Here is a 27,905-nt window from a genome sequence, read left to right as displayed (position 1 = left end):
ATGTAAAAGGCGAAACCGTCACAGTTCATGGGTCTATTGCCATGTCCACACTAATACGTTTTAGTTTGAAAACGTATATTTTTCTCTCCGTTTTTGGCCTTCCGTCCACACTGAGACGGTGTTTTTATTAATGAAAACAAAGCTTTTTTGAAAACGCACTCCAAAGTGGATACATTTGAAAACGCCGTTTTCGCGTTGTAGTGTGGACTGTGAAACTGGTGGTATTTAAAAACGATGATGTAAATTTAGTCATGTGACGCATATTGTACCAATAGATATTCATGTTTATACCAGTATTGTGCCTGTTATGTGCTATTCACTTTCACACTGTTGCTAAAAATATTCTACATTGCACACTCTTCATATCACAGTCCTGCAAAGATGACAGAATTAAATTAAATAAAATGATCCTGTCAGAAGAATTGCGCGATAACTTCATTAGTTAGTTTTCCATCTGAATCATATCAGTGGTCTTTTGTGGGGTTTTACGCATACGCAGTAAAGGTGAATTTAGCGTTTTCAGGCGTTTTTCAAAAGTTTCTCATCCACACTGAAACGCCTGAAAACGCCAGTGTGGACGGAGAGCGTTTATAAACGAAAACGCCGTTTTCAAATGTATCCAGATTAATGTAGACGTAGCCTATGTGTTCATCTTGTGTTTCTGTCTATGGTCTGATTGTTGATCAGCGTTGCTGTGCAACTCATTACGCTGAAGAATTAATCAGGCCAACCTCTCCTGACACTCATTATCTCTCGCTATATCTACCCTTGTGTTGCCGTCAGTCTTTGTCAGGTCGTTGTTTGGTTCATGTCTGCCATTTGCTCTTGCTGTCGTGTGTGTAGTTCCTGTTCCAGTTTTGTCTCTGGTTCATGTTGGATCACCTGCTGGAATTACTGATCAGCAGTTTGAGCCACTTGTCCACTGCAGTCCGTTCCTCGCTGCCAAAGCCCGTCAGCTTCCGCCAGCAGTCCCAACATCTGACCGTCTCTCTGCAGTGTTTCTGAGTTTATTTTGTACTTTTAATACTCTCATTGATTGCATTTGCTTTTGGATCCCATTGTTGTTTCCATGACAGAAACAGTGATTGTGGGCTACATAAACCAGTTTATCAGCTCTGTCTAAATGGTTCTCTACTTACTTTGTCTTTGTCTTTGTCTACCCACACAGGCTCCCTCTGCCAGTTAGATGGTAAGTTGTAATAATGACCATAAAACTCACTGAATGTGTCTTCTATGTCTGTGAAGCATTTTAACAAGGAAGTCTCATTTCTTGCTCTCTCTCTCTACAGTATGTGGAAGAGCCCCCCTCAATAACATGGTTGTCGGAGGGGAGAATGCGGCGGCGGGGGCTTGGCCGTGGCAAGTCAGCATTCATATCATCGGCATGGGCCATCACTGTGGCGGGACTCTAATCACCAAAGACTGGGTTTTATCTGCAGCTGATTGCTTCCTGGGGTATGAGGTTTAACACTTTAGATACATTTGTAAATTGATAATAGTGGGATTAAAGCATTCTTTCTCTGTTTACAGATTGAGTGAATCTCACATTGTGATGTACTTCGGGCGTCTGAGCCAGTTCGGCTCAAACCCTAATGAGATATCCAGGACAGCGAGTCGAATCATCAGCCATCCCAACTATAACTTTTCCATAGTTGACAACAACATAGCACTGGTCCAGCTCTCCTCTTCTGTGACTTTCTCTGATTACATTAAGCCTGTCTGTCTGGCGGCGGCTGGTAGTGTATTATCTACAGGTACAGAGAGCTGGGTCACTGGATGGGGCACTGGTGAGTGAACAAATGTGAAGCTTGCCAGTTAACTGAATACAAACAATACTGTAAACCTCAACAATTTACCTAGAATTGGTTTTTAAAAGACATACAAATGTGTCCTCTGATCTGCGTCACAGATGTCAATGATATATTGCAAGAGAGGATGATCTCAACTGTGAACGACATTGACTGTTATGATGCTTATGGACCGAGTATCACAAGCAATACGATTTGTGCTGGATTGTTAAATCAGGGAGCGGAAAGTATATGTTCGGTAAGATACCAGTCATTCATTTCCACCTTTTTTAATCCAAAGCAATTTACAAAACGCTACTCACCAGTTTCTGGTCATCTGGAAACTTTACCTGTTAACCTAGTTGCTTAATTAAGCCCAGTTCACTCCACTGATCGTGAACTCGTAAACTACTACTACTTTTTACTTCACCTGATCTGCAGTTGAAAGCATGGAGCTGCAAGGATGACTATAATATTTAGTGAAAATAATTTTTGAATAAGACACACCCAAAAAAAAATAAAAAAACCTTAAAGTGATAATTCACCCACAAAAATGACCATATGCTGTTAATTTGCTTTTCTAAAAATGCCCCGCTGGCCGTTGTCATCTAGTGCTGATGACAGCATTTGAAGCCAGAGTCTGCGCAGTGGTGATTGTGAGGTGGAGCCATGATCTCAAAGCCCCGCCCAAACTCCTGCAGACCCAATCACAAGCACACAATCATGACGACACACCCACTCATAGCGTCAAATAACTAAACAAAACCAAAGTTATTAGAAAAAAGAACATTTGAACATGTGTCATCATGGCCTAAAATGACCGAAACCATCTCTGGAAAATTGTTTTATTTGAAGTGTAATTTGACTTTTGTTTTTTTGTTTGGCACACGTCCCATTCCCTTACATCAGGGATGGGCAACTTCAGTCTTGGAGGGCCACTGTCCTACAGAGTTTAGCTTCAACCCAAATCAAACACACCTGAACAAGCTAATCAAGGTCCTCAGGATTACTAGAAAATTACAGGCGGGTTAATTTTTTTTTTTTTTTTTTTTTTTTTTTTTTTTTCAGGGTTGGAGCTAAACTCTGTAGGACAGTGGCCCTCCAGGACCAAAGTTGCCCATCCCTGCCTTACATGGAGAGGATGGGGACCAATACTGCAGCCAGCCACCAGGGGGCGATCAAAATGTTTTAGCGTCATTTTCCAGAACGTGTGTCTCACACTTGGTTTTATCCAAAGATGAACATTTGTCAACTGTTGGCGTGCTTCTCATTTCTAATTTGTGCATCCTCGTTTCCTTTCCTCGCTTCCTCGTCTCGCATCTCAGCTTAGGATGAGAGGGAAGAATGCAAGGAAAGAAAATGAGGACTGAGGAATCGAAGCAAACCATATCTGTACATTGAAGTGATGTTTGAGAGATCAAGAATATACAAAAGCATCATCCACTGCTTTCAAGAGATCTTCCCTTATGTTGTTGAAGTTTGCTTATTTAAAGTTCCTCGCCTCCTCACGGTGCAGTTAGAGCATTGAGATTTCTTTCAAGATGACTTTCTTTGATTGTTTTCTGGGTCGAGGAAATGAGGAAACACTCATTTTAATATTGAGAAAAACATTTAGCCCTCCCACTGCAAACAATTAAAAAGGTATTCTGGCCTCAGAAAAAAAAAAAAAAAAAAAGGCTTTGGTGGACATGCGCACTTTTTTACCATTGGGTTACCATTTTACACTATTGCATACTTATGTCTGTAACAGTTGTTCACTGTATATTGTCAGAGATATAAATGCTGAATGTTTGTCAATATAGACCGACATTGGAGGTCCAATGGTCAGTAGGAACGGCTCCCTGTGGATTGAGTCTGGCATTATGAGTTTTAGTAGAGGATGTGACCCCAAATATCCTGGTGTGTACACTCGAGTTTCTCAGTACCAGGACTGGATCAAGTCTTACATGGGCAGCAACCCACCTGGATTTGTCGAATTCAACGTTGAAAAGCCGACATCCACTGAAAAGCCAACTTTCAACTCCAACTTCGGAAGCGTGTCCAACTTCCTCTTATTTTACCTTTATCTCGCATTCCCTATCATTCCTTTCGCCTTCTCTGTCTATCTAGATTCCTAAAGATTGTATGAACAATAATTATCAGGGCTCTTTGATGAAGGACATTTGTGCTGTACATACTCTCATAAATATGAGAAAAGAGTTATTGTATTGTTGTTTTTGTCATTCTTTATCATTTTAAAAATGTACTATTTTTGAAAAGCTCTCTTATTGACATTATAAGAGCATACACAAAGGAAGTTCAGCATGCTTCTGACCTCTGAGATTCAGGATGTTTGCATAAATACTGTAGGAGAAATGGACCGATTATTTTTTTTTTTTTTTTTTTTTTTTTGCGCTTACATGTCTGATAAACAATATGCATAACCGATATAGGGTTTGGAGCTCTGCAATGTGATTAGGAATACTGGTTGTTGAAAATTGAATTATCTTTAATCAATTACCATGTTGTAGTCACACTGTGAAGTCAGAAACAACTTAAGTGTAATTTAGGTGAATTTAGAAGTAATTCAAAAGACAAAAAAAGAGAAATTTCAAGCGGTAAATCGTAGGAAACAGATTATCAGAGGAAAACTTTTACGTAAAGTTACGAAGAGCATCACATAAAGCCGAAGAAGGGCGGAAGAAAAGATAACTCGTGGCAAGCGCATGCTAAAAGCAGAGCATATGTAAACCATGCTAAAAGGAAATGTTCTCAGAACTTTAGCTATGTTCTAAGTTTCTCTCAAAGTTATGAACAAACAACAGCGTTCTTCTAGTAACATTAATAGAGCGCTTGTTATTGAAGCTTGTTTCCACCACTGAATAAAAAAGAAAAAAAAAGGTAATTGCGACTTTTTATCTCACAGTTCAGACTTTTTTTCTCACAATTACAAGTTTACATCATTACTGACTTTTTATCAGAATTGCGCGATATAACCTCACAATTGCGAGTTATAAAGTCTAATTCTAAGGAAAAAAAGACTTACTTTTCTCCTCAGAATTGTGAGTTACACCTTCCGACACCTTTTATTAGAATTGCATGTTATAGAGTCAGAATTCTGAAGAAAAAAATTCATTATTTTTTTGGAGGCTACTCGCTCCAATTCGCTCGCAGACCCCCAAAGTTTCAGGCGGTAGTCGAGACTTAGGTGAAAAGCAGCGTGTGTCACGTGCTTCGCTCCGAAATACAAAATTTGTTAGCAAAAGGGGCGATAGAACTACTCTTTTTTTTTTCTTTTTCTTATCCGGAATGCAGAATCCCTGGCAACTTTCAAAAGACAGCTGAAAACCCATCTCTTCCATGAGCACTTAACCTCATAAAAAAAAAAAAAATTATTAAAAAAAATAAAAAAATTCCTTTTTCCTTTTCCTTTAAATCCTCGCTTATCAGGCTTATGCTACTCTGAACAATGCCTAAACTTAGTATTTTGAACACTTCCTGGATTGTTTCTTGCCTCTTCACGATGACTCGCTTAATTTAGTGCTAATTTGTAAGTCGCTTTGGACAAAAGCGTCTGCTAAATGACTAAATGTAAATGTTAAAATTAGAAAATATTGCTCAGTGACTGATGTCTGTCTGTATAAACTCTGCATGAAACTCGCTGATGATGTATGATGTCTGCGCAAACAGGGTGCACGAGGGTTTGTGAAAAATAATACATTTACAGGCAGTTAGAACATCATATTATTATTTTATTCGGACCAAATATAAAGATTGAATGAACATCTATCAAGTTCACATTAGTAGGACAGGAAAATAAAGTCTTCACACATAGCACATGCATGTAATAATAGATACCGTCTTATGCAGAAACTGTTTGTCCACCCGTCAGAATAAACACGTTCTTCTAGATCTGTGCAACTCAAACCACAGCAGCAGCTTTCACTTTCCCCGTGAACTGAGTGGAGCACATTTATTCTTCTCTTAAAACACTCCTGCTGATGGACAGTTCACATCTCAACTGGAATACGTATTTTGAAGTATTTTTTGGCTAGCAAGCCGACCTGATTTCTGCTTTTCTTTATTTTGTTTTCAATGGCTTGCACTTCTCTAATATGACAGAAAGCAGAAACATGACTTTTGAATGCCAGAGTGGTTTTCAGAGGGGGAGTGTTTTCTGAAAAACTGCTGAAGCACGACAAGATCAAAACTAATCTTGGGGACGGTTCCCCTAATCATTGAAAGCCTACATTTGATCAAATACTCTGAGCTACACACTCTCAACACATTCACAGCTTTGCAAAACCCTTTCCTGCACACATCATTTTCTTTACTAAAATACCTAGTTAACTTTTGAAGAGTGGTTTAACTACAGGTACACTCTCAGAAAGAAAGGGGCAAAGCTTTTTAAAAGGTACATCTTTGGGCCTAAAGGGTGCATACTGGTACCTTGAAAGTACATATTGATACCTAAAGATTAACTTTTGAAAAAGGACCGTCCCAGTGACAGATTTTGTACCTTTTCGTGAGTGTTCAGAGAAGGTGTATCATCTTCTTACTGGTCTCTGCATTGAGTGAACTCGTGCTCGTATGCATCTCTCATTGTCAAACCACATCCTGTGGGAAGCATGTGTCGACTAAACAAAGCTACACGTTTCTTTCAAAACAGTCTTATGTTTTCTCAGCAGTGAATCTCAGAGCTCTGCTGGGGCAGATGTGGATGAATATATATATATACAGTATTCAAACACGTAATTATTTATGAAATCAAAGATGAATTTCTTTCACGTTAGAGAGTTGGAATCTAAGCAACTTGTTCTTCAAATAGTACCTATAGCAATACATTTAGCCACTTTAAAAATGTATTCTATAGCAACTTTTAAAACATTGCTAAATCAAGCACTAAAAGGCACACAATCAAATGACACACACATGATTTTCTCTGTCACAGTCACTCTGTATGCCAGGCTTCAAGAGTTCACTGTGAATGACGGGGTCTCGTTTATAAAACTGTGTGTAGGATCTTTACTAAGAGTGTATGTGCGGATGAAAGCCAAAAATGGTGTACGCCATTTTTAATCAAAATCTTTTAGCAAAAAAGCCTGTATAGCAACTACCCAACTACCCAAATGAGTTGGCAACGGTGGATTCAATCCTCCTCTGCTGAGATCTTCAGAGATTCAATGTCTTCTTGTATCTTCAGTTGATTTCATCTAAAGCTGTGGCTGAAGTCAGTTGTAGTTCTTGTGTTCCTCTTTCCTTCAGTGATTCTGCTTGTTAACAGCAGTTAATGCTCAATCATCACTTAGGCTACATTTACAGGTGGCCGGTTATTTTCATAAACGGACATTTCACCCTCTCCGTTTTCAGAAAAGTGTTCGTTTACACAAACCCGTGTATATGCCGTGTATAGCCAATCAGAATCTTGAAAATATAGGTCGCACCTTTGACGCAGTGCAAGTTCTGTCACACACTGTGACGTTGACTGCCTAAAACTCTGTTTTTCTCAATTTACATGCAAACGTGCAAACAGAGTTTTCCAAAATCTCCACTCTGGCCGGAGTTTTTAGAAGGAATCGTTTTCACAGGAGAAATCTTCGTTTGCGTGTAAACGAGGGGCACAACCGAAGGGAAATGTCTCCGTTGTTCAAAATAACCATGTACGTGTAAACGGGGCCTGAATTAATCTCTTATAATGACTGCAACACAATAGATTTTTTTTTAATGCTTACATGTAGTGACAGACATTATCGCTTTCAAAATACATTCAGTTGAACTCCAACTCAACAAAGCAAACATTAGATTAATTTCTTATCACTTAACTGCACAATGTACATTTTTGGCTCTATCTATATTTTAATAGACATGAATGTAATAATATAACGACAACAGTATGTATAGATCTATATTTAGTAAGCTATTGTGCTGCAATGCCAAATCAGTAGGTTACATATTTACAAAGAGCTTGTGTGCAAATCAGCAGTGTGATAACATGAGCAATGCTGTGAGAGAGGTAATGATTGGCCTCTCTGAATCGTTATATATGTATGTTAAAAGAAATGTCACATCATGCTTTTTTATTTATTTAACTAGAGCAACATAGCTTTCCTGTAGCTCAAACAGTAGAGCGTTGGCGCTTGCAACGCCAATGCCATGGGTCCGATTCCCAGGGAAAGCAAGAACTGATGAGAATGTAAATAAGTGCCTTGAAAATGCAGTTTAAGTCGCTTTGGATAAAAGTGTCTGCCAAATGTAATACAGTATTGTACACATTTACTAAAACATGGGAACCAATACAAGCTTTAATAACAAATGGAAAACAAATACTTTTCCTGTTCTTAGACATGCCATCAGCTTTGTGATTGGGTTAGTTGGTGATGGCATGGGTAAATCAGAAAAACGATGATGAACAAACAAAACAGCAGGAGAGGGAAAACTGTAACTAGAGTAACAGAACTAATCATAGGACCTTTTGTGACGTATTTGCTCTCCTGTCCTGTCACACTCTTCTGGATCTGATGTCATAAACCAGTACAGCAACTGTAGCCACACCCACCAGGACAGAGATGGCCAATCGGATCACAGTTTCAGTAAAACCGTGGGCATAGTCTAAGTAGAGAAGACAATATTCATATCTATTTACTCTTATTTACACTACACCAACTGTTTTTGTTTTTTTTAACAGACATCAGTACTTAGTACTCTGTTTTACAAGTTCACTTTGTTTTTGTTTTGTTTTTTTACAAAAGTGTGTCAGGGTTGGGAACTGAGAATCGGTTCTTCTTCAGTACCAGCCAATGAAAAAAACATTTGACTTTCTGTCAGTGACTTCTTCCTTAATAAACTTGTGAATGTTATGGTGCTGCACTGCTTGCTCATTCACATGGGTGATTCTACTGGCTGCAGATAGTCTACCTGAACATTAATCTAACAGGAATCATAAAGGAACCTGAATTGCAAAAAGAATTGGAATTGTTAAACCTAATAATCTGTGTGTTATTGGGATCTGACTTCAATTGTCTCTATGGACCAATAGACACACAAGAAGGAAACAAATGATCTTTTGTACTCACTAATACAAGAGGTTGTGTGACAGAACTCAGAAACGTTGAGATGTCGAGCCCGGTGGCTGATGGGATTGCTGAGCACACAGCTGTAGGTGTTGTTATCCTCATGTTCCACCTCCAGATGTAAAGAGATGGTGGTGTTGAGCTCAGGGATGCTGATGGAGGAGAGTAACCCGGATCCGCTGTACCAGGAGAGAGTCACCTGTGCCACATTCATCACTGAACACAGCAACACGCATCTGGAGCTCGGTGGCGTTTCAGATGATGAAGGGTTTGATGGAGAGTAGCTGGTGATGTCAGGAATGGACAGAGAAGCTGGGAAACGTGAGTGAGAGTAATACTGTCTGTGATTGAATGTGTTAGGTGAGAGTTTGTGACGTCATTTAGTCACACAGAGAGATCAGTGCTGATACTGACAGTACAGGGGCCTCATTTATAAAGATCTGAGCTTAGAGTGTGCGACTGTGTGCGAACACTAGTCATATTTATGGAAAAGTGCTTTTCCGGAGAACTGAAGGTATTTGGAAATTTAAGCAATTCTCACTACTCGCTGTATCTCAAGTAAAAGATTTGGACGTTGACTGGAGCTCTTTTATATGATAACAACATTAATTAAGCATCGTTTACAAGGGACTGATCGGAAATTATTTAGCTGCAAACAATTTTAAGATTCAAGATTAAAATTTTACAGATGTCACATATGTTCGTTCTTTGAATCATGTTCAAACGCACATAACTATAGAACCCATTCTAAATGCGCATGTGAACGCCATCAGCGTTTCTCACATCTTCGCGTTTAAAGTCTGTGTAGAGGGAATGGTGTCGTCTTAGCGGCCCCTAATTTAATAACAAATGATCATTGTGACGGAAGCAAATCAATCAAAACTAACTTTAGATGGAAATAACTTAACTCTGCTGTAAAGCCGAAACAATCTCTGTTACCTTAAATTATACGCTTATCTCTGTAAAGCTGCTTTGGAACAATCTACATTGTTAAAAGCGCTATATAAATGAAGATGACTTGACTTGACTTGAATCCCACACGCACATTTGAGAAATGATCGTAATATCAAGCATAGGATGATTTATATGAAACATTTTATAAATGAGGCTCCTGTGTTGAGTATTTAGAATAGATCAATATTATTTGAAAAAACCCAAAGACAGGAAATTTTAAAATAAGATTAAAAAGAAATGAAAGGCATCTGAAATGAGAGGAGAGTGGGGTAAGATGAGCCTGTTTTCAGTTGAGTTGTAAGCCAGGAAAGGAGAAATGAGACAGAATGTGAAACTAAATTATGACTTTGCGAAAAAAAGTGCTCTAGTGGTTCCACTTGCCGCACATTAAGGTGCTTTCACATCTGTAGTTCGGTTAATTTGGTCCGGACCAAAGCATTTTTAAGCCGTTTTGGTTGCTTTTCACACCACACTGATTGCTCTGGTCCAAATCAGTTTATGAGCTGATAAAACAAACCAAAATGCAGTCACATGACAGCATCCACATCACTCGTTGGCCAGATGAGTCTTGAATGCATTCCCATAACTGCACTTCGATTAACGTGCGGGAAAATTCCAACAGAACTCCCAGAAGTAATCCGGCAGACAACACGCTGCTATTTATTATGGAGAGGCGACTGCGGGCTGATTGTATCCTTGGTCATATTTTATTATATCGTTTGTCTACTACACCACTTTAGACAAATGATAATATTTGAGAATGAAGCGATATGCGGCTCGAAAATAATGTGTTAATGCACTGCACGTGGCGAAGGCGCATCGTAAGTCACTTCAGGAGGAGGCGTGCATTAATGTTGCTAAACAGTGACATGCTCATCATCCAAAAAAATTTCCAACGATCCATCAGGTAATGTTGTGCCCTTTCTCTCTTTAAAATTGTTTTTGACAGTTGGGACATATGGTCATCAGACTAAATCTCTATCAGGCTCCGCACCTCCTCACAACTCCAAGTTTGTCCGCGAGCTGCCATGCTTAAAGTGCAAACTGTCAACAAACATTTCTCCTCATCCCATAATGCACAGTGCAGATGACTACGGAAACTGGTTTAGTCCAAAAATGCGCAGTTCTTTGGCACTTGGTTCTGTTCGAGGTCGGATCACGTTCTCACCACAAACGAACCGCTCCAGAGTTCGTTTCAAAGCGTACCGAGACCACCTCTTCCAGGAGGTCTCGGTGCGCTTCTTTGATCCGCTTTTGGTGCGCACCCGAGTGCGATTGCCGCATTCACACCTGCCCAAACGAACCGCACCAATGGGCAAAACGAACTCTAGTGCGGTTCAACCGAACTAAACGAGGCAGGTGTGCACCCTTAGAGTTACGTTAACCCATGCGAAAGCATTAGGTGAGCCATCTGGATTAAACTGAGTACTTTACAAAGAGAAGATTATAAGCATAATTTAAAATATAGTTGCGAGCAGCAATTATTGTGGTTCAAGTGTTTAAGGCCTTTAAGCACATGCATACAAATATATTATATATTTTTTTTATTTAGCAAGCCTGTTACCATCTAAATCATAGATGGAAATGACCATTTAGAGCCAATACAGGAAATTTACCAAAGGAAATGTATGGATTTAAAGTTTTTTACCAGTTAACAGTAATTCATTGGCCGATGGCGGACATGTTTTATGAGATACATCAATATCCGCATAGACAATCATGGCATCTCAGACAAAGACACTGCATGCCAATTTACAAGTCAATCGAAATAACGGAGAAGTAGTTATAGCCGTTTCATGTTTTTTTTTCCTGGTATAGCGTCACCAAACGTTCTGGCGGCCCTTAGAGACCGTGAACCGAAATTTCTACTTTTTTTTTATATCTACTCCAGAGAATCTTGCTTCACAGGTTTGGTTCTGATCAGGCCAAAACCCTAGAGCTAGTTCTGAAGAAGAAGAAGAAATTTCAGCTGAAATTACAACATGGAGCGATACATTTATATGCAACTTGTAAAAGCATAACATGAGGTCTCAAAGATCAACACAAGAGCAGTTTTCAAGACGACACTTGAAAATGCTTGAACACTATATGGCACTCAGTTAAAATGTGATGCAAACGAGACACAGTTAATAGTCTGCGCACAAAAGGACATTTTGTTTCAGCCAGTTTGGTTTCAAATCATCCATGGTTTTGTCCGGCAGGCTCTGAAATCTAAATCTAAGTAAAATCTAATGGGAATTTTAGGAAATTTGACGGAGGAGCAGCAGAAAGAACAGTGATCGCTATTCACTGCCACTGCCATTGAAGAACTGTCCTAATGTGGTCCGAAAAAAAAAAAAAAAAAGTAAATGATGATTCAGGAAGCTTTTAAAGCTATTAAATACTGCAGGAGCGAGGGAAAGTGTGAAACAAAAAGTCCTGTCAGACCTCTACCAGATACAGTGAGTGGCTCATCTTACCCCATCTCAAAAATGTAAATAATCTTAAAACATAATTTCAGGTATCGAGTGCAATAATTGACTATATTTACAATGAGAATATGAAAAGAACAGGAAAGTGTCATGCTTACCATAGACGGTAACACTGAAAGTCTTGACTGAGATCTTATTTCCAGTTACGATTTCGACTTTATACGGTCCAGAGTGTCCTGTGCTGGTGTTTGTGATGGTGAGCGATCCGGTCTGATTGTCCAGCTGAAGTCTGTCTCTGAATCTCCCATTAGCACTATTATTAAAGATCTCATGTGCTCTGTTGATTCTAGCTATGTGTGTGCCTTTAGATCCAAATGTCCACAGGATCAGATCATCACTGTGCATTTGAGTAACATCAGTGTGTAGAGTGAACGAATCCCCCTCCATCACTTCTGTTGACTTTATTTCATCCGTCTCAACACCTCGAGGACACACAGGAAGTTATTTTAGTCATTATACGATCGTTTCTTATCACTGTATATTTATTTAGTTAAAATTTTAGTTAATCATCATATAAAAAAAATTGAACTAAAAAACATAACTTACCAACTAAGCGCCACAAACCCAGACAGAGAAAAACAAACGTGCGAGACATTTTCTTCAGCGAGATAATAAGCCTGAAAAAGCAACTCTGTGCGGTTAATCACACATCTCTCTGAGAAAGCCAGTCTCTAAACTAGCAGAGGTGCAGTTCCTTGTTTGGTAGTCAAGGTTGTATGCAGTCAGTGTGTGTTTCACACGCTTAACACTCGTCTTCTGTGAGAAATAGACACCTTCAAATGTGACGTTACCACAGACTATAAAAAAATATGGACGTAGTGTGTGTGACGTTTCTGAAGCCTAAAGTGGGCGGAGAAAGAGAGCCTAAAGAGAGCTTTATTCAGTCCATTTCAAACTCTGATTTTGGACACCTTTCAAATGGGTTAAACCATAGATATTACCTCAGAAGTTCAAGTAAATGTGCTAGAAATCTGCGCTCTTTCAGGGATGTGCATCTATTGCATGGACGGAGAGAAAGCACTGACAGACGGTACTTTTTATTGAACACTAAAAAGTTAAATAAGCATATCTAGTCTATCTGTCGCGTGAGAGCAACGGTACCGCAGAACGAGTGTAGCCTCTATATCTATAGACGTTTTTAAATCTGAAAACTCAAAAAAGCAACGAAATTGTCGTAGTCCAACGGCGTGGACGCATATAATGCGTGTATTAAGTTGTATGAAATAATCCCCCAAAAAGCACAAACACGGCGGAGATAGACAAATGGCTAGCAGCGACAGCAGCGGCAATCCACCTGTCACTCAAGTGGCCACGCCCTTAATTATGCAGAACTTAAGGCTTAATATAATTTAAATGGATGAGTTGTAAAAAAATTCACCCCACTCACAGGTTTCATGAAGGGCAAAATTAGCTATATAGACTAAAAAACACTTTATGCACATTTTTTTTCCTGCTGTAAAGTTGGGCATTTTAAACATGGGGGAGATACAGATTTGACTCACTTTTGCATCCAGCCTCCAGCGGTCAGTCGATGAACTGCAGTTGAACTCACTTCCCTGTTGGTTTCAAGAGAGAGACAGGGAGGTTGCCGCTTGAACATTACTCAATCTTCCTGTTCAAAACTAACACCTCTGGTTAACACTGTGTGTTTCCTCTGATCATATGACTGCTTGCATCTTCTGTATCAGTTGTGTACGAGATCTTTAGATGTCCTGAGTGAGACCTTTATCTCAGCATCGCTGAACCGCTGTTGGAGGATCTTGAATAATGGCAGAGAAACTAGCCGTATTTTTACTTGTATGGATACAGATACAGATACAGATATAGATACAGATACAAATACAGATATAGATATAGATACAGATACAGATACAGATACAAATACAGATATAGATATAGATACAGACAGCTGCTGCAAAACAGTTCATAATGTTAATAAGCTTGTGGGACAAAATAAGCAACTGTTCTCATTTGATATATTACTAAAGTAATAATAAATATGAAGACCCTGATATATCATTCCATTTTTTAAACAAACATTTATTGAATCCCCCTTTAAAATGTGGGAAGTCACATTAACATTAGGAGTCAGACTTTAAGTGCAACATGAAAACGTTTTGCCTTTCATTTTTCACCTTGAAACTCTGTAGTTCATTTATCAGCTCATTTCTGCCCTCAGGAGCACAGAGATGGAAACTACAGACAAGACCAAAGCATTACTGATAACTGTTATTATTTGGAGATCCGTGTATGATCTATCTATCTATCTATCTATCTATCTATCTATCTATCTATTATTATGATATTAATACTTGTATATAATTGATATAGGCTATAAATAATAATATAATTAAATTGGAAATAGGAAGTCTCGTGAGAAGCGCGAACGAGCGAGAAAGTCAAGTCAAGTCAAGTTTATTTATATAGCGCTTTTCACAACATAGGTTGTATCAAAGCAGCTTCACAGTAATAAATTAAAACAATACATCAATTGTTTTAGTCAGAAACACAAACTGCTTTACGGCAATTCAACATAAACACACACGCCATACGATACTGTGTATGAAGATATTCCTCTTACGTAGACGTTCTTGTTATAGCCTACCATTAAACACCAATATTAGGCCTATCTTGAAACAGATAATGAAGGAAAAAATGTACATGTAATTCAGTCAAACTAACAGAGTATTTGTGCAGCTTTATGGTTTGAAATGATCTGTTCCAGTCTTTCTGAGTAGAACTTCCTCAAACCGAAAGCACTTCCCATAATGTGAAACGCTGGACACATTATGAACTTGGACACTGATGTGCAGAACGCGGAAAATACTGTTGTGATCAATGGGTGTGAACAAAAGAAGAACCGTCATTAAAACTAGGAAATCTTCCTTTCGTTTTTGTGTTCTGCACGACGGATTCCTCTTCAGGTTATATGCGTTAATCAAGAACAGTGAGTAAAAGTCTGCGGCTCGGTTTTATATCAAAGATTCCTCCACCGCCAGATCAGGGATCACGGAACTCCACAGCGAAATGAAGAACATTGTTTTTCTCCCGGTGTTCCTGGTATTTTTGTACGGTGAGTAGCCTAGCCTATATAATCTCAAACAATTTTGGTTTCACTTTCTCTAGTGTCCCACAATCTGACGAGCTGGCCGTTCTGTGAATCTGTAAACCACATTAATCAACACAGAAACCCGCTTTTAGAGATTAACTGGCATCAAGTTTGATTGACGTTTGACTTTCGGTATTCGCAAAGTTAGGGAGCGTCTCTAAAGTTACATACGATATTGGCATACACGTCTCTAACTTCATTAGCATTTGGAAAAGAATGACTTACAGTCGTAAAACTAACTGTAAAGTGTTCATGTAAGTGTCAGGTATGATGCACACCTTTTAGATTTGAGGTATTTATTCAAGTAAACTGTCAAATCATGTAGGAGAGAGCAGGGCACAACCTATCACTTTGGGACTATTTCAGTTTGTGTAAATTCTCACTATAATTTCACACGTGTCTGGTAGAATTATGTGGTTTCGTCACACTGTATACTTTATTCTTGATTTACTCTGAAAGAATGAAAGTGAAATGTGACAACATGCCCCATAGGTGGAGTACATTATAATGACCATATGACAGATTAAAATGTTATCTGATCTAATAAAAATAAATAAAAATACAAGACAAACTAAATCAGTCTGTCAATAAAATACAATCAACCTTTTCATATAAATAATGGCATTTCTTAAGAATTCAAAATATTTTTTTGACAACAAACACCACAAAAAATACAGCTATAGGCTACAGCATAGTTAAAAATAATCATTAATACTTTCTGAACATTGACTCTCAGTCTTTATTCACCTTTTTCTCATGGTTTCTCAATAGAATAGAATAGAATAGAAAAGTTCTATAAGCGGCTCTTTATAGCGCAGTGTGACAACATGCCCCGCCTGAGCAACTGGGATTTAAACCCGGTGAGTGTTTCTGATGTTAGATCAGCATTAAAGAACTGCTTAACAGATATAAGATAAAAAAAAACAAAACAAAAAAAAACATAATAATAATAATAATAATTACAGATGAAAAATTAACTTACAAATTTACTTTTGTTACATAAATGTTCAGTGATATTTTCAAAAGATTTTTTTTTTTTTTTTTTTTTTTGGGAACGATTCTTTCTCTCTATATAGTGTTGATATGGCAACTAGTAAACACACTAAGTTTCGTTATGATGGCATGTGTGGAAAGTTTTAAACCATGAGTGTTACAACGAGCTCCGCTTTAGTTTGTGCCTCGCTCACTCATATTTCACTGTATGGGATCATACAAACTATAAGACATTATGAGCACTTTACAGTTAGTGTTGTGACTGTAAGACATTCTCTCCTGTTCTTGTTCGCAGGTGTGTCTGGTGAGGCAGCTGAAGCAAAGAAAGTGTCCGTCTTGGAAGGAGATTCTATTACTTTACACACTAACCTCACTGAAATACACAAGGTTGATCTGATGATGTGGATGTATGGAGCTCAGAGCGCTATTATCGCTAAACTCAATGGAAAAAGCCAGACGTGTTCGTTTTATGATGACGATGATGGGAGATTCGAAGACAGACTGCAGCTGGACAATCAGACTGGATCTCTCAGCATCAGTGACGTCAGGACCAAACACTCTGGAGATTATCAGCTAAAGATCATCAGCACTGAGACCTCATCCAAGACGTTCAGTGTGACCGTCCACGGTGAGTAGAGCAGATCTGAGCATTTCATAGATCTGTGTACAAAACAATTACAGTGATCAACTTTCAGTTATCAAGCGGTGAAATCTTAAAAACTACTCCTGTTTGTTCTCCAGATGTGTTTTTTGCTGGGATAACGAACAGTAAAGAGGGAGAATCCGTCACTCTACACACTGGTGTTAATGAAAAACAGAAATATGACGTGATTCTGTGGATGTTTGGGCCGTTGAGTCCAGACACTTTCATTGCTGAAATCAACACTACGATCCATAAGATCTCATACAGTGATGAGGAGAGATTCAGACTGGATGATAAAACTGGATCTCTGACCATCACAAACACCAGAACCACAGATACAGGAGTTTATCAACTACAGATCACCAACACTAAAGATACCTTCTACAAGAGATTCAACGTTATTGTCAGTGAGTAGAGCACATTTTAATGATCCTTCTCACATTGCAATTTGTTATGCTTTGTAATTAAAAATAACAATAATGTGTTCAAATTTTATGGTAATGTTATTATAGAACATGTGTGAAAAAAAAATGTATAACAAAAAACATGTATGTATATATATATATATATATATATATATATACACAGTATATATATATATATATATATATATATATATATATATATATATATATATATATATAATTTTTTTTTTTTTTGGTGGGAAATACCTTAAACTGTTGTCAGGGTTTGCGTAACAATGTTAAACCTTTAGTCATTTAATCTTCACAATTTTAATGACTTGCGGCTGGGTAAATATTAAATCAATAAACAATATCAATTCATCACCGTCATAAACACTAAAATAGTGTAATCTAGTTTAATTGTGTCACTAACCAGCAAGCAATTTTGAATTTAAAAGACGGCTAATAGCCATTTAATAGCTAAATTGTGACTACTTATTGACCATGTCATGAAATGACACTTATGTCTTGTAGATATCATAGCTGGTCTATCGGGTCTATAGTTAACCTGACAGTTAAATGACGTGCTGGGTAGTCAATGTGTTTGGTTGTTTCACATCAAACTGCTGTAATACAGATTATACAGTATTTACAGAAAAAAAAAAAGAAATCTGTATAACCACCAAAATAATAACTAATCATATTTGAATTAGTGTCATGCTAATGATTCATACATTATAAAGGAAAATAATCAACTTTGAAGTGTCATGAAACTCTGCTGTTTTAGCTCAGTTCTACCTCACTTCAGTGGCGTTTTCTTGCGGAGGCCAAGGGAAGCCAGGCTTCCTCACTTTTTCAGAATATAATCGTCATTTAATAAACACTTTTGTTTTCACAGTTTACGCAATCCTTCTGTCATCTCCTCATCGTCTCTCTTCATTCATTACTGAGCGTTTTATGATGTGTAAAACAGCGCCCCTATAAAAGTGACATGGTGAATGAGCGTTGAAAACATGGTACTGCACCCTGTGTCTGTGAGGAGGCCAGGCTGAGTTGGCGTCCCTTGATAGAAAAAAAAAGAATGATTAACCAATCAGGTGACGCTATTGTCACGACACTGCTCCCCTGTGATTGGTCAGGACAGTGTCAAGGGAAGCCATGAACTTGTTGGCATCAGGCCAATCACATCACGTTATTATCGTCAATGAATGAATGAATGTGTGGATTTGTGTTGACATCTTGTTTAGCTAGTTTGCTAAAATTATTAATTGTAATTATGGAGGGTGGAGATTTGGAGTATTTGATAAAAAAAACGTTTTTTTTACGTGATTAGTTCTTACTGTGTCTTGCGTGCTTTGATTAAGCAGCATGAGTGCACTTTGTTGTTTATTGTTGTGAATAACCGCTATTAATCCTCACATGAGGGTCACACCGATTTAAAGGTGTAAAAGAAATGAAAAAGGTTATCTTCTTGTTGCTTACCGTCCGTTTCCTATCTATCTGCGAATGTTTTAATGAAAAGACCATAAGATGTTTAAGAGGACTGACTGTGTGTGTGTGTGTGTGTGAGAGAGAGAGTGAGAGAGAGAGATCGCGTCTGGTCTGAACTGCCCATTTAGCGATGTGTTAAACTTATTTTTTTAATGTGATTATAAGTTAGTTCTTCTTACTGTTTCTTGCGTGCTTTGATTAAGCAGTGAGTGCACTTTGTTGTTTATTGTTGTAATTGTTTGTGAATAACTGCTATTGTATATCCTTACATGAGCGTCACACCGATTTAAGGGTGTATTAAATGAAAAAGGTTATCTTCTTGTTGCTTACCGTTGGCGTTTCCTATCTGCGAATGTTTTAATAAAAAACACCATGAAAGATGTTTAAGAGGACTGACTGTGTGTGTGTGTGAGAGAGAGAGCGAGAGGGAGAGGGAGCAAACGAGCGTCCGTGCTCAAAGTGTTGGATTGTAACAAGCGTAAGTCCCGGTAAGATGATGCTGGGCGCTCTAATAGTTCATCCAAATAACAATATATAAATGGTAACGTATGATTTTCTGCCCCCACCCCTTAAAACACACAGCTTAGAGGTTGTGTCTTAATTGGCTTCCTCAGAAATTTTCCCCACGCCACGCCACTGCCTCACTTCATTTTGAAAAATGAATGAACCATTTGAAGACACTCCGCTTCCGGTCGGGCGGTTCTTTGCCCCCACATCCTACATTAAAATGTTTAATGCAAAGCTAGTTATGGATTATCCCTTACTTATTTAACTCGTATACATGTACGGTCAGACTTTCAGGTCAAATTTACCTTAATGACTGTCTCTCTCTAGCGGTTCCTGAGCCAGGTCTGTCTTTAGGAGCTTTAGCCACACTGATTTGTTTCTGTGTGCTGCTAGTTGTGGCTGTAGCTGTAACCGCTGGTGTGTGTTACTATCGCCACAAGTACTCGAAACTAAAGCGTAAGTATTACAGAGTCAAGTTTCCTACATGATTTACTTAAGTACTTTAAAGGTTTAAAGGAGATCATTTAGCACCATAAGAGTGAGAAACTGTTACTGTGTGCAATTCTGAGAGATTAAAACTGGGCAATTACAAGCTATTAAACTACAAATTACTTGAGGTTTATTAGTCAAGTAACCTTACTTTTGTGTCTTTTTATTGATTTTACTGGCAGTTGTATCAGTTTAATTTCTGAGAAATAAGCTTTTTATTCTCTGTGTGCAATGAACAGATGTAATGAAGACAAAAGAAGTGAGAGAGGGAGATTCTGTCACTCTACACACTGGCATAACCGAACTACAGAAATATGATAAAATACTCTGGAGGTTTGGGCCTCAAGAGTCTATCATCGCTGAAATTTCTGTAAGGACCAACGAGACCTTACCTGGTGATGACGAGAGATTCAGAGACCGACTGCAGCTGAACAGTGAGAATGGAGATCTCACCATCAGAGACGTCAAAATCACACAGTCAGGAGATTATCAGCTGAAGCTCTTCAGCACCAGAGAGACCAAATCCAAAAGATTCAGGGTTATGCTCTATGGTGAGTAGCTCAATCTGTAAATGGAAGCAATATCATAAGTGATGCTACTCTAGCTTTCTTGCTTTTAGTGCAGGTTATTGGGAGCCAATCACTGAAGGTGTGTTAGATTTATTTTTAAAGTCAGGATACTGTGTCTGCAGCACATTTTTACTAATGTGATTTCTAGGAGAAACAGGATACTTGGGTCGTCTCCTCACGGGTGTTGAGTTGGCCCTTAACAGGTGTTGGGTGGTCTCTTCACAAGTGTTGGGTCATCTCTTCACAGGTGTTGGGTCGTCTCTTCAGAGGTTTTGGGGCATCTTTTCACAGGTGTTGGGTCATGTCTTATCAGGTGTTGAGTCGTCTCTTCACAGGTGTTGGGGCGTCTCTTCTCATGTGTTGGGTCATCTCTTATCAGGTGTTGAGTCATCTCTTCTCATGTGTTGGGTCATCTCTTATCAGGTGTTGAGTCATCTCTTCAGAGGTGTTGGGGCGTCTCTTCTCATGTGTCGGGTCGTCTCCTCCGAGGTGTTGGGTCATCTCCTCACAGGTGTTGGGTTGTCTCTTCACAGGTGTTGGGTCGTCTCTTCTCATGTGTTGGGTCATCTCCTCACAGGTGTTGGGTTGTCTCCTCACAGGTGTTGGGTCATCTCTTCTCATGTCTTGGGTCGTCTCCTCACAGGTGTTGGGTTGTCTCTTCACAGGTGTTGGGTCGTCTCCTCACAGGTGTTGAGGTTGTCTCTTCACAGGTGTTGGGTCGTCTCCTCACAGGTGTTGAGGTTGTCTCTTCATAGGTGTTGGGTCGTCTCCTCACAGGTGTTGGGTCGACTCTTCACAAGTGTTGGGTCATCTCTTCACAGGTGGTGGGTCATCTCTTCACAGGTGTTGGGTTGTCTCTTCTCAGGTGTTGGGGCGTCTCTTCACAGGTGTTGGGTTGTCTCTTCACAGGTGTTGGGTCGTCTCCTCACAGGTGTTGAGGTTGTCTCTTCACAGGTGTTGGGTCGTCTCCTCACAGGTGTTGAGGTTGTCTCTTCACAGGTGTTGGGTCGTCTCCTCACAGGTGTTGAGGTTGTCTCTTCACAGGTGTTGGGTCGTCTCCTCACAGGTGTTGAGGTTGTCTCTTCATAGGTGTTGGGTCGTCTCCTCACAGGTGTTGGGTCGACTCTTCACAAGTGTTGGGTCATCTCTTCACAGGTGATGGGTCATCTCTTCACAGGTGTTGGGGCGTCTCTTCTCAGGTGTTGGGGCGTCTCTTCACAGGTGTTGGGTTGTCTCTTCTCAGGTGTTGGGGCGTCTCTTCACAGGTGTTGGGTTGTCTCTTCACAGGTGTTGGGTCGTCTCCTCACAGGTGTTGAGGTTGTCTCTTCACAGGTGTTGGGTCGTCTCCTCACAGGTGTTGGGTCGTCTCCTCACAGGTGTTGGGTCGACTCTTCACAAGTGTTGGGTCATCTCTTCACAGGTGATGGGTCATCTCTTCACAGGTGTTGGGTTGTCTCTTCTCAGGTGTTGGGGCGTCTCTTCACAGGTGTTGGGTTGTCTTTTCTCAGGTGTTGGGTCGTCTCCTCACAGGTGTTGAGGTTGTCTCTTCACAGGTGTTGGGTCGTCTCCTCACAGGTGTTGAGGTTGTCTCTTCACAGGTGTTGGGTCGTCTCCTCACAGGTGTTGGGTCGACTCTTCACAAGTGTTGGGTCATCTCTTCAAAGGTGATGGGTCATCTCTTCACAGGTGTTGGGTTGTCTCTTCTCAGGTGTTGGGTCATCTCTTCACAGGTGTTGGGTTGTCTCTTTACAGGTGTTGGGTCGTCTCTTCACAGGTGTTCGGTCGTCTCTTCACAGGTGTTCGGTCGTCTCTTCACAGGTGTTGAGTCGTCTCTTCTCATGTGTTGGGTCGTCTCCTCACAGGTGTTGGGTCGTCTCCTCACAGGTGTTGGGTCGTCTCTTCACAGGTGTTGGGTCGTCTCCTCACAGGTGTTGAGGTTGTCTCTTCACAGGTGTTGGGTCGTCTCCTCACAGGTGTTGGGTCGACTCTTCACAAGTGTTGGGTCATCTCTTCACAGGTGTTGGGTCGTCTCCTCACAGGTGTTGGGTCGACTCTTCACAAGTGTTGGGTAATCTCTTCTCAGGTGTTGGGTCATCTCTTCACAGGTGTTGGGTTGTCTCTTTACAGGTGTTGGGTCGTCTCTTCACAGGTGTTGGGTCGTCTCTTCACAGGTGTTCGGTCGTCTCTTCACAGGTGTTTGGTCGTCTCTTCACAGGTGTTGAGTGGTCTCTTCACATGTGTTGGGTCATCTCTTCACAGGTTTTGAGTCGTCCCTTCCGAGGTGTTGAGTTGTCTCTTCACATGTGTTGGGTCATCTCTTCACAAGTGTTGAGTCGTCTTATTCACATGTGTTGGGTCATCTCTTCACAGGTGTTGAGTCGTCCCTTCAAAGGTGTTGAGTTGTCTCTTCACAGGTGTTGGGTCATCTTTTCACAGGTGTTGAATCGTCCCTTCAGAGGTGTTGAGTCATCTTATTCACATGTTGGGTCATCTTTTCACAGGTGTTGGGTCGTACCTTCACAGGTTTTGGGTCGTCCCTTCACAGGTGTTGAGTCGTCTCTTCACATGTGTTGGGTCATCTCTTCACAGGTGTTGAGTCGTCTTATTCACATGTGTTGGGTCATCTCTTCACAGGTGTTGAGTCGTCCCTTCAAAGGTGTTGAGATGTCTCTTCACAGGTGTTGGGTCATCTTTTCACAGGTGTTGAATCGTCCCTTCAGAGGTGTTGAGTCATCTTATTCACATGTTGGGTCATCTTTTCACAGGTGTTGAGTTGTCCCTTCACAGGTGTTGAGTTGTCTCTTCACATGTGTTGGCATCTCTTCACAGGTGTTGGGTCGTACCTTCACAGGTTTTGGGTCGCCCCTTCACAGATGTTGAGTCGTCTCTTCACATGTGTTGGGTCATCTCTTCACAGGTGTTTAGTCGTCCCTTCACATGTGTTGGGTCTTCTCTTCTCAGGTGTTGGGTCGTCACTTCACAGGTGTTGAGTTGTCTCTTCACATGTGTTGGGTCATCTCTTCACAGGTGTTGAGTCGTCCCTTCACACATGTTGGGTCGTCTCTTCTCAGGTGTTGGGTCGTCACTTCTCAGGTGTTGAGTCGTCACTTCACAGGTGTTGAGTTGTCTCTTCACATGTGTTGGGTCGTCTCTTCTCAGGTGTTGAGTCGTCCCTTCACAGGTGTTGAGTCGTCCCTTCACAGGTGTTGAGTCGTCTCTTCACATGCGTTGGGTCATCTTTTCACAGGTGTTGAGTCGTCCCTTCATAGGTATTGAGTTATCTCTTCACATGTGTTGGGTCATCTTTTTTAACAGGTGTTTAGTCGTCCCTTCAGAGGTGTTGGAGTCGTCTCTTCACATGTGTTGGGTCGTCTCTTCTCAGGTGTTGGGTCGTCACTTCACAGGTGTTGAGTTGTCTCTTCACATGTGTTGGGTCATCTCTTCACATGTGTTGAGTCGTCCCTTCACAGGTGTTGGGTCATCTCTTCTCAGGTGTTGGGTCGTCACTTCTCAGGTGTTGGGTCGTCACTTCACAGGTGTTGAGTTGTCTCTTCACATGTGTTGGGTCGTCTCTTCACAGGTGTTGAGTCGTCCCTTCACAGGTGTTGAGTCGTCTCTTCACATGTGTTGGGTCGTCTCTTCTCAGGTGTTGGGTCGTCACTTCACAGGTGTTGAGTTGTCTCTTCACATGTGTTGGGTCATCTCCTCACAGGTGTTGAGTCGTCCCTTCACAGGTGTTAAGTCGTCTCTTCACATGCGTTGGGTCATCTTTTCACAGGTGTTGAGTCGTCCCTTCATAGGTATTGAGTTATCTCTTCACATGTGTTGGGTCATCTTTTTTAACAGGTGTTGAGTCGTCCCTTTAGAGGTGTTGAGTCATCTCTTCACATGTGTTGTCTCTGTGTTGGTCCATTTCCCCCACCTCACTCTTATTTGTTCTCATGTTCACTTTTCTTCATGTTTTGGTTGCTCATGCAGTGGACTCACTACGATTCTCAGAGGGAGAAAATGTCCCTCTAGACACTGGTGTTCGTGAACTACAGAAGGATGATGAGGTGCTCTGGAGGTTTGGATCTGAAGACACCATTATAGCTAAAAGAGATGGATACACCAACCAGGTCTCATTTAATCATGTTGATGATGGGAGATTCGAAGGCAGACTGGAGATGAATGATCGGACTGGATCTCTCAGGATCACAAACACAAAAAGCACAGACTCTGGAGTTTATCACCTACAAATCAGCAGCAGAAATAATGTCTGGTATAAGAAGTTTAGAGTTACAGTATGGTGTGAGTAGCTTGAGTTTTAATGAAATGATGATGATGATGTTAATACCCCTTATATTCAATATTTAGTGAACCTGCGTGCTCTTATGATCATATTTTTCTATATTTTTCTGTTGCATGTTTTGGCGTGACATGAAGTGGATACACTAAAAGTGACAGCGGGAGAATGTGTCACTCTCAACACTGATATTCGAGAACTAGAGGAAGACAGTAAGATACTGTGGACACATGGAGATAATGACACCTGCATTGCTGAAATCAACAGAGCCACAAGTAAGATCTCAGTGTATCAGGGCAATGATTTGAGATTCAAAGACAGACTTCAGCTGGATCCTCAGTCCGGATCTCTGACCATCTGGAACATCAGCATCGCACATTCTGATGTTTATAAACTCCAGATCAGCAGCCGCACAGGGAAAAGAGACAAGAGAATCGCGATTATTGTAGACGGTGAGTATCTCATGTCTTTTAACATAATAATAATTTGTTTTTTAGATCTACAAAACTACAATTTATAGATGTTCTGAAGTGAACTAACCCTCAAAGGATTTTTCACATGATCTTATGAGCACATTTCTCTTCTATATGGTGCTGTGAAATGAAGATATCAAAGTGTCAGTGACGGAGGGAGAATGTGCCAATCTAAACACTGATGTTCGTGAACTACAGAGAGATGCTCTGATACTGTGGATGTTTGGCCCTGAAGACAATCTTATAGCTAAAGCTGATATGGAGAACAATAAAATGTCAACATATAATGGTGTTAATGGCAGATTCAGAGGCAGACTGGAGCTGGACCGTCAGACTGGATCTCTCACCATCACAAACATCACAAACACTGACTGTGGACTTTATAAACTCAAGATCATTAGCAGCAGAGAGACCAAATACAAGCGATTCAAAGTTACTATTCGAGGTGAGTAGTACAAGTTATTGGTTATTATAATGATCTTATTTAGATCAGATCTCTGTGAAGATGCAGTAAAAGGCACACAGCTTTCCTGTTGTTAAATATAAAATATGCAAGTATTAAACTGTTTGTAATGTTTATTAAAAATTATAAAATAAAAATGATCCAGTTTAAAGTTATAAGTCCTACCTCCATGCCCCAGTATTAAAAAGAAAACATAAACAGCCTATATAAAAAAAAGACTTATATTTGACTTAAATGTGTCTTTGATAAGATAAAAGTTCTTGATTTTTACACTCTTTAGATCAGTGTATTGCAGATTTATAGAAACAGTCATTACTGTCTTTTCACCATCTGTGATTCTTTTTGTTTTCTTACAGGGAACAGAGGGAGAGAGATAAACAGAGAAGATGCTGAGGGATCCCATCAGAGAGAAAACTCAGTGGAGATACCCTTGCTTCCAATGAACAGAGGCAGTGGTGTTTGGCATTTTAATGTTATTCCCATTTAAAACAGACACTAAATGTTTGGTGCTGTTGAGCTGTGAAATTTCGATTTGTAGTTATTACACCAGTATTCCTCTCCTGATGTATGTGAAGACTTGAAAAGCAGGTTAATCTGCACGTTTAACTAGTGCCAGCTGGTGCTAAGACTGTTTGGGGGTGGCGTAACAAACTGAGCACACCACCAGCAGCGAAGGACTGAATGTAATTGTTAAATAGCCATTTGGCAGGTGATATAACCGTCCTTAGCTTTACAAAAAAAAAAAAAAAAAAAAAATTGCAATTCGACTGTTAAACTGTGTAATAAGGTTCGACTAAATGTATCATTTATTATTGTTGTGTGTGTGTGTGGCTCAGGGAGGACGGCATCCTAGCGCCCTCTATTGGCAGCCATCACTGTGTTTAACCTTGAGGTCAGAACATGTTTATGTGTCTCTAAAGGCAAACTGTGTGTCAGGTACTTCAACACTCTCCTCAAGGTGGTAGGCTGGATTTTCCAGTATTTTCATGACACTTGCCAAACATATCTACACAGGGTGCGAAATACGGGGGAGCTCGGCTCCCCTTAATAAGACATGGACTCCCCTGAAAACGTCATTTGTGAAATTTTGGGGGGTCTCAAAAAATATTGACAATGTGTTATTTTGACGTGCAATTTTAGTTTTGTGTAATGTGATGATTGTGGATTATTATGTGTAAAATAACAAAAATATCATTCATTCATGCCGGCGATTTAAACCTAATTCACCTCAATAAAGATAACTATACATGCTATTCTTGTCATGAGAATCAAGCTGTGGTGGCGCTGCGGTGCAAATTCCACTCATGTTTAGTACATGTTACCACAAAGATTCGTAGAAAAAAAAATAAAAGTTGGAGGCCATTGATCTAGGCCTTGAAATCCATTCTGCAGTTTGTGGTCGATTCTGTGTTAAGGTAGGACATGTTATTCCCAATTATGTGTTGTGGCTGGGTTGCTATAGGTCTGCGTGACTCGATGTCTCAGGCCTAACTGAATGGAGGAATTATGGTATTCTGGTATGGTATGGTATGATGTTCATGTGAACTTAAAGACAGACTAGTTATGATTATTTGTGTGTGGCTGTTTGCCCTATCAATTTGTGTCGATAAAGTATAATAGGGTAAATCCTCTATAATGATTTATCCTATTCCTATATAGTGCTTGCATACACTTGTAGCTGTTATGTATCTCTGTAAGTCATTGTAAGTCCTCTTTTGACTCAAGCGCATGAGCACCCCATGGTGAAAAAAAACAAAAAAGCAAGTGGGCTCCCCCAAAGGACATGGTATAGTTTGATCACTGTTATCTACAACAGTAAATCTCTTCCATGTCATTCTCCTACGCTGTTGATGTAGTGAACAGTGCAGCGCTTCCGGGTTCTACGTCAGAACGCAGCCCCACTATTGGCCGACGCTGGTCACATGTTCATCAATGTGTAATGTCTGTTAGAAAAATCCTCCAGGTCCTGCACATTTGTAGGTTTTCCAGCGTATTTTGCATATTTGAACCCTTTCCAAAAGTGACTGTATGATGTTGAGATCGATCTATTCACACCGGGGACAACTGAGGGACTCAGACACAACTATTACAAAGTGTGAAAACATTCACTGATGCTCAAGAAGGAAACATGATGCATTAAGAACCAAGGTGTGTCAACTTCTTTAAAACAATGATAAGAGTAAATTGTACTTATTTTGTCTTCAGGGAGACATGGAAG

General features: G+C 40.0%; 2 protein-coding genes across 3 annotated transcripts; one reads left to right on the top strand and one right to left on the bottom strand.

Moving 5' to 3' along the window:
• Positions 1-5,499: 5,499 nt before the first annotated feature.
• On the bottom strand, positions 5,500-14,012 carry LOC307163743 (SLAM family member 5-like). 2 transcript variants are annotated; one of them, XM_079879964.1, is made up of 4 exons: positions 12,808-13,044; positions 12,360-12,683; positions 8,840-9,148; positions 5,500-8,375 (listed from the first exon to the last, which is right to left on the bottom strand). In XM_079879964.1, exons 1-4 carry the CDS (start codon positions 12,854-12,856, stop codon positions 8,266-8,268), a joined length of 792 nt encoding a protein of 263 aa, XP_079736090.1. In that variant the 5' UTR covers positions 12,857-13,044; the 3' UTR covers positions 5,500-8,265. The 2 variants fall into 2 exon arrangements, with proteins under 2 accessions (XP_079736090.1, XP_079736091.1); XM_079879965.1 differs by lacking the exon at positions 12,808-13,044 and adding an exon at positions 13,764-14,012 and having other exon boundaries at positions 5,506-8,375.
• A 1,030-nt stretch (positions 14,013-15,042) lies between these two features.
• Positions 15,043-27,070, top strand: LOC307162169 (uncharacterized protein). Its single transcript, XM_079877332.1, has 9 exons — positions 15,043-15,334; positions 16,659-16,991; positions 17,105-17,413; positions 19,736-19,864; positions 20,137-20,448; positions 24,445-24,756; positions 24,892-25,203; positions 25,358-25,669; positions 26,044-27,070. Exons 1-9 carry the CDS (start codon positions 15,289-15,291, stop codon positions 26,172-26,174), a joined length of 2,196 nt encoding a protein of 731 aa, XP_079733458.1. The 5' UTR covers positions 15,043-15,288; the 3' UTR covers positions 26,175-27,070.
• The last annotated feature ends 835 nt before the right edge of the window (positions 27,071-27,905 follow it).

Source organism: Squalius cephalus (assembly GCF_949319135.1).
Source record: "Squalius cephalus genome assembly, chromosome: 1".
NCBI classification, from domain to species: domain Eukaryota; kingdom Metazoa; phylum Chordata; class Actinopteri; order Cypriniformes; family Leuciscidae; genus Squalius; species Squalius cephalus.
This window is presented reverse-complemented; position numbering and strand designations above follow the sequence as displayed.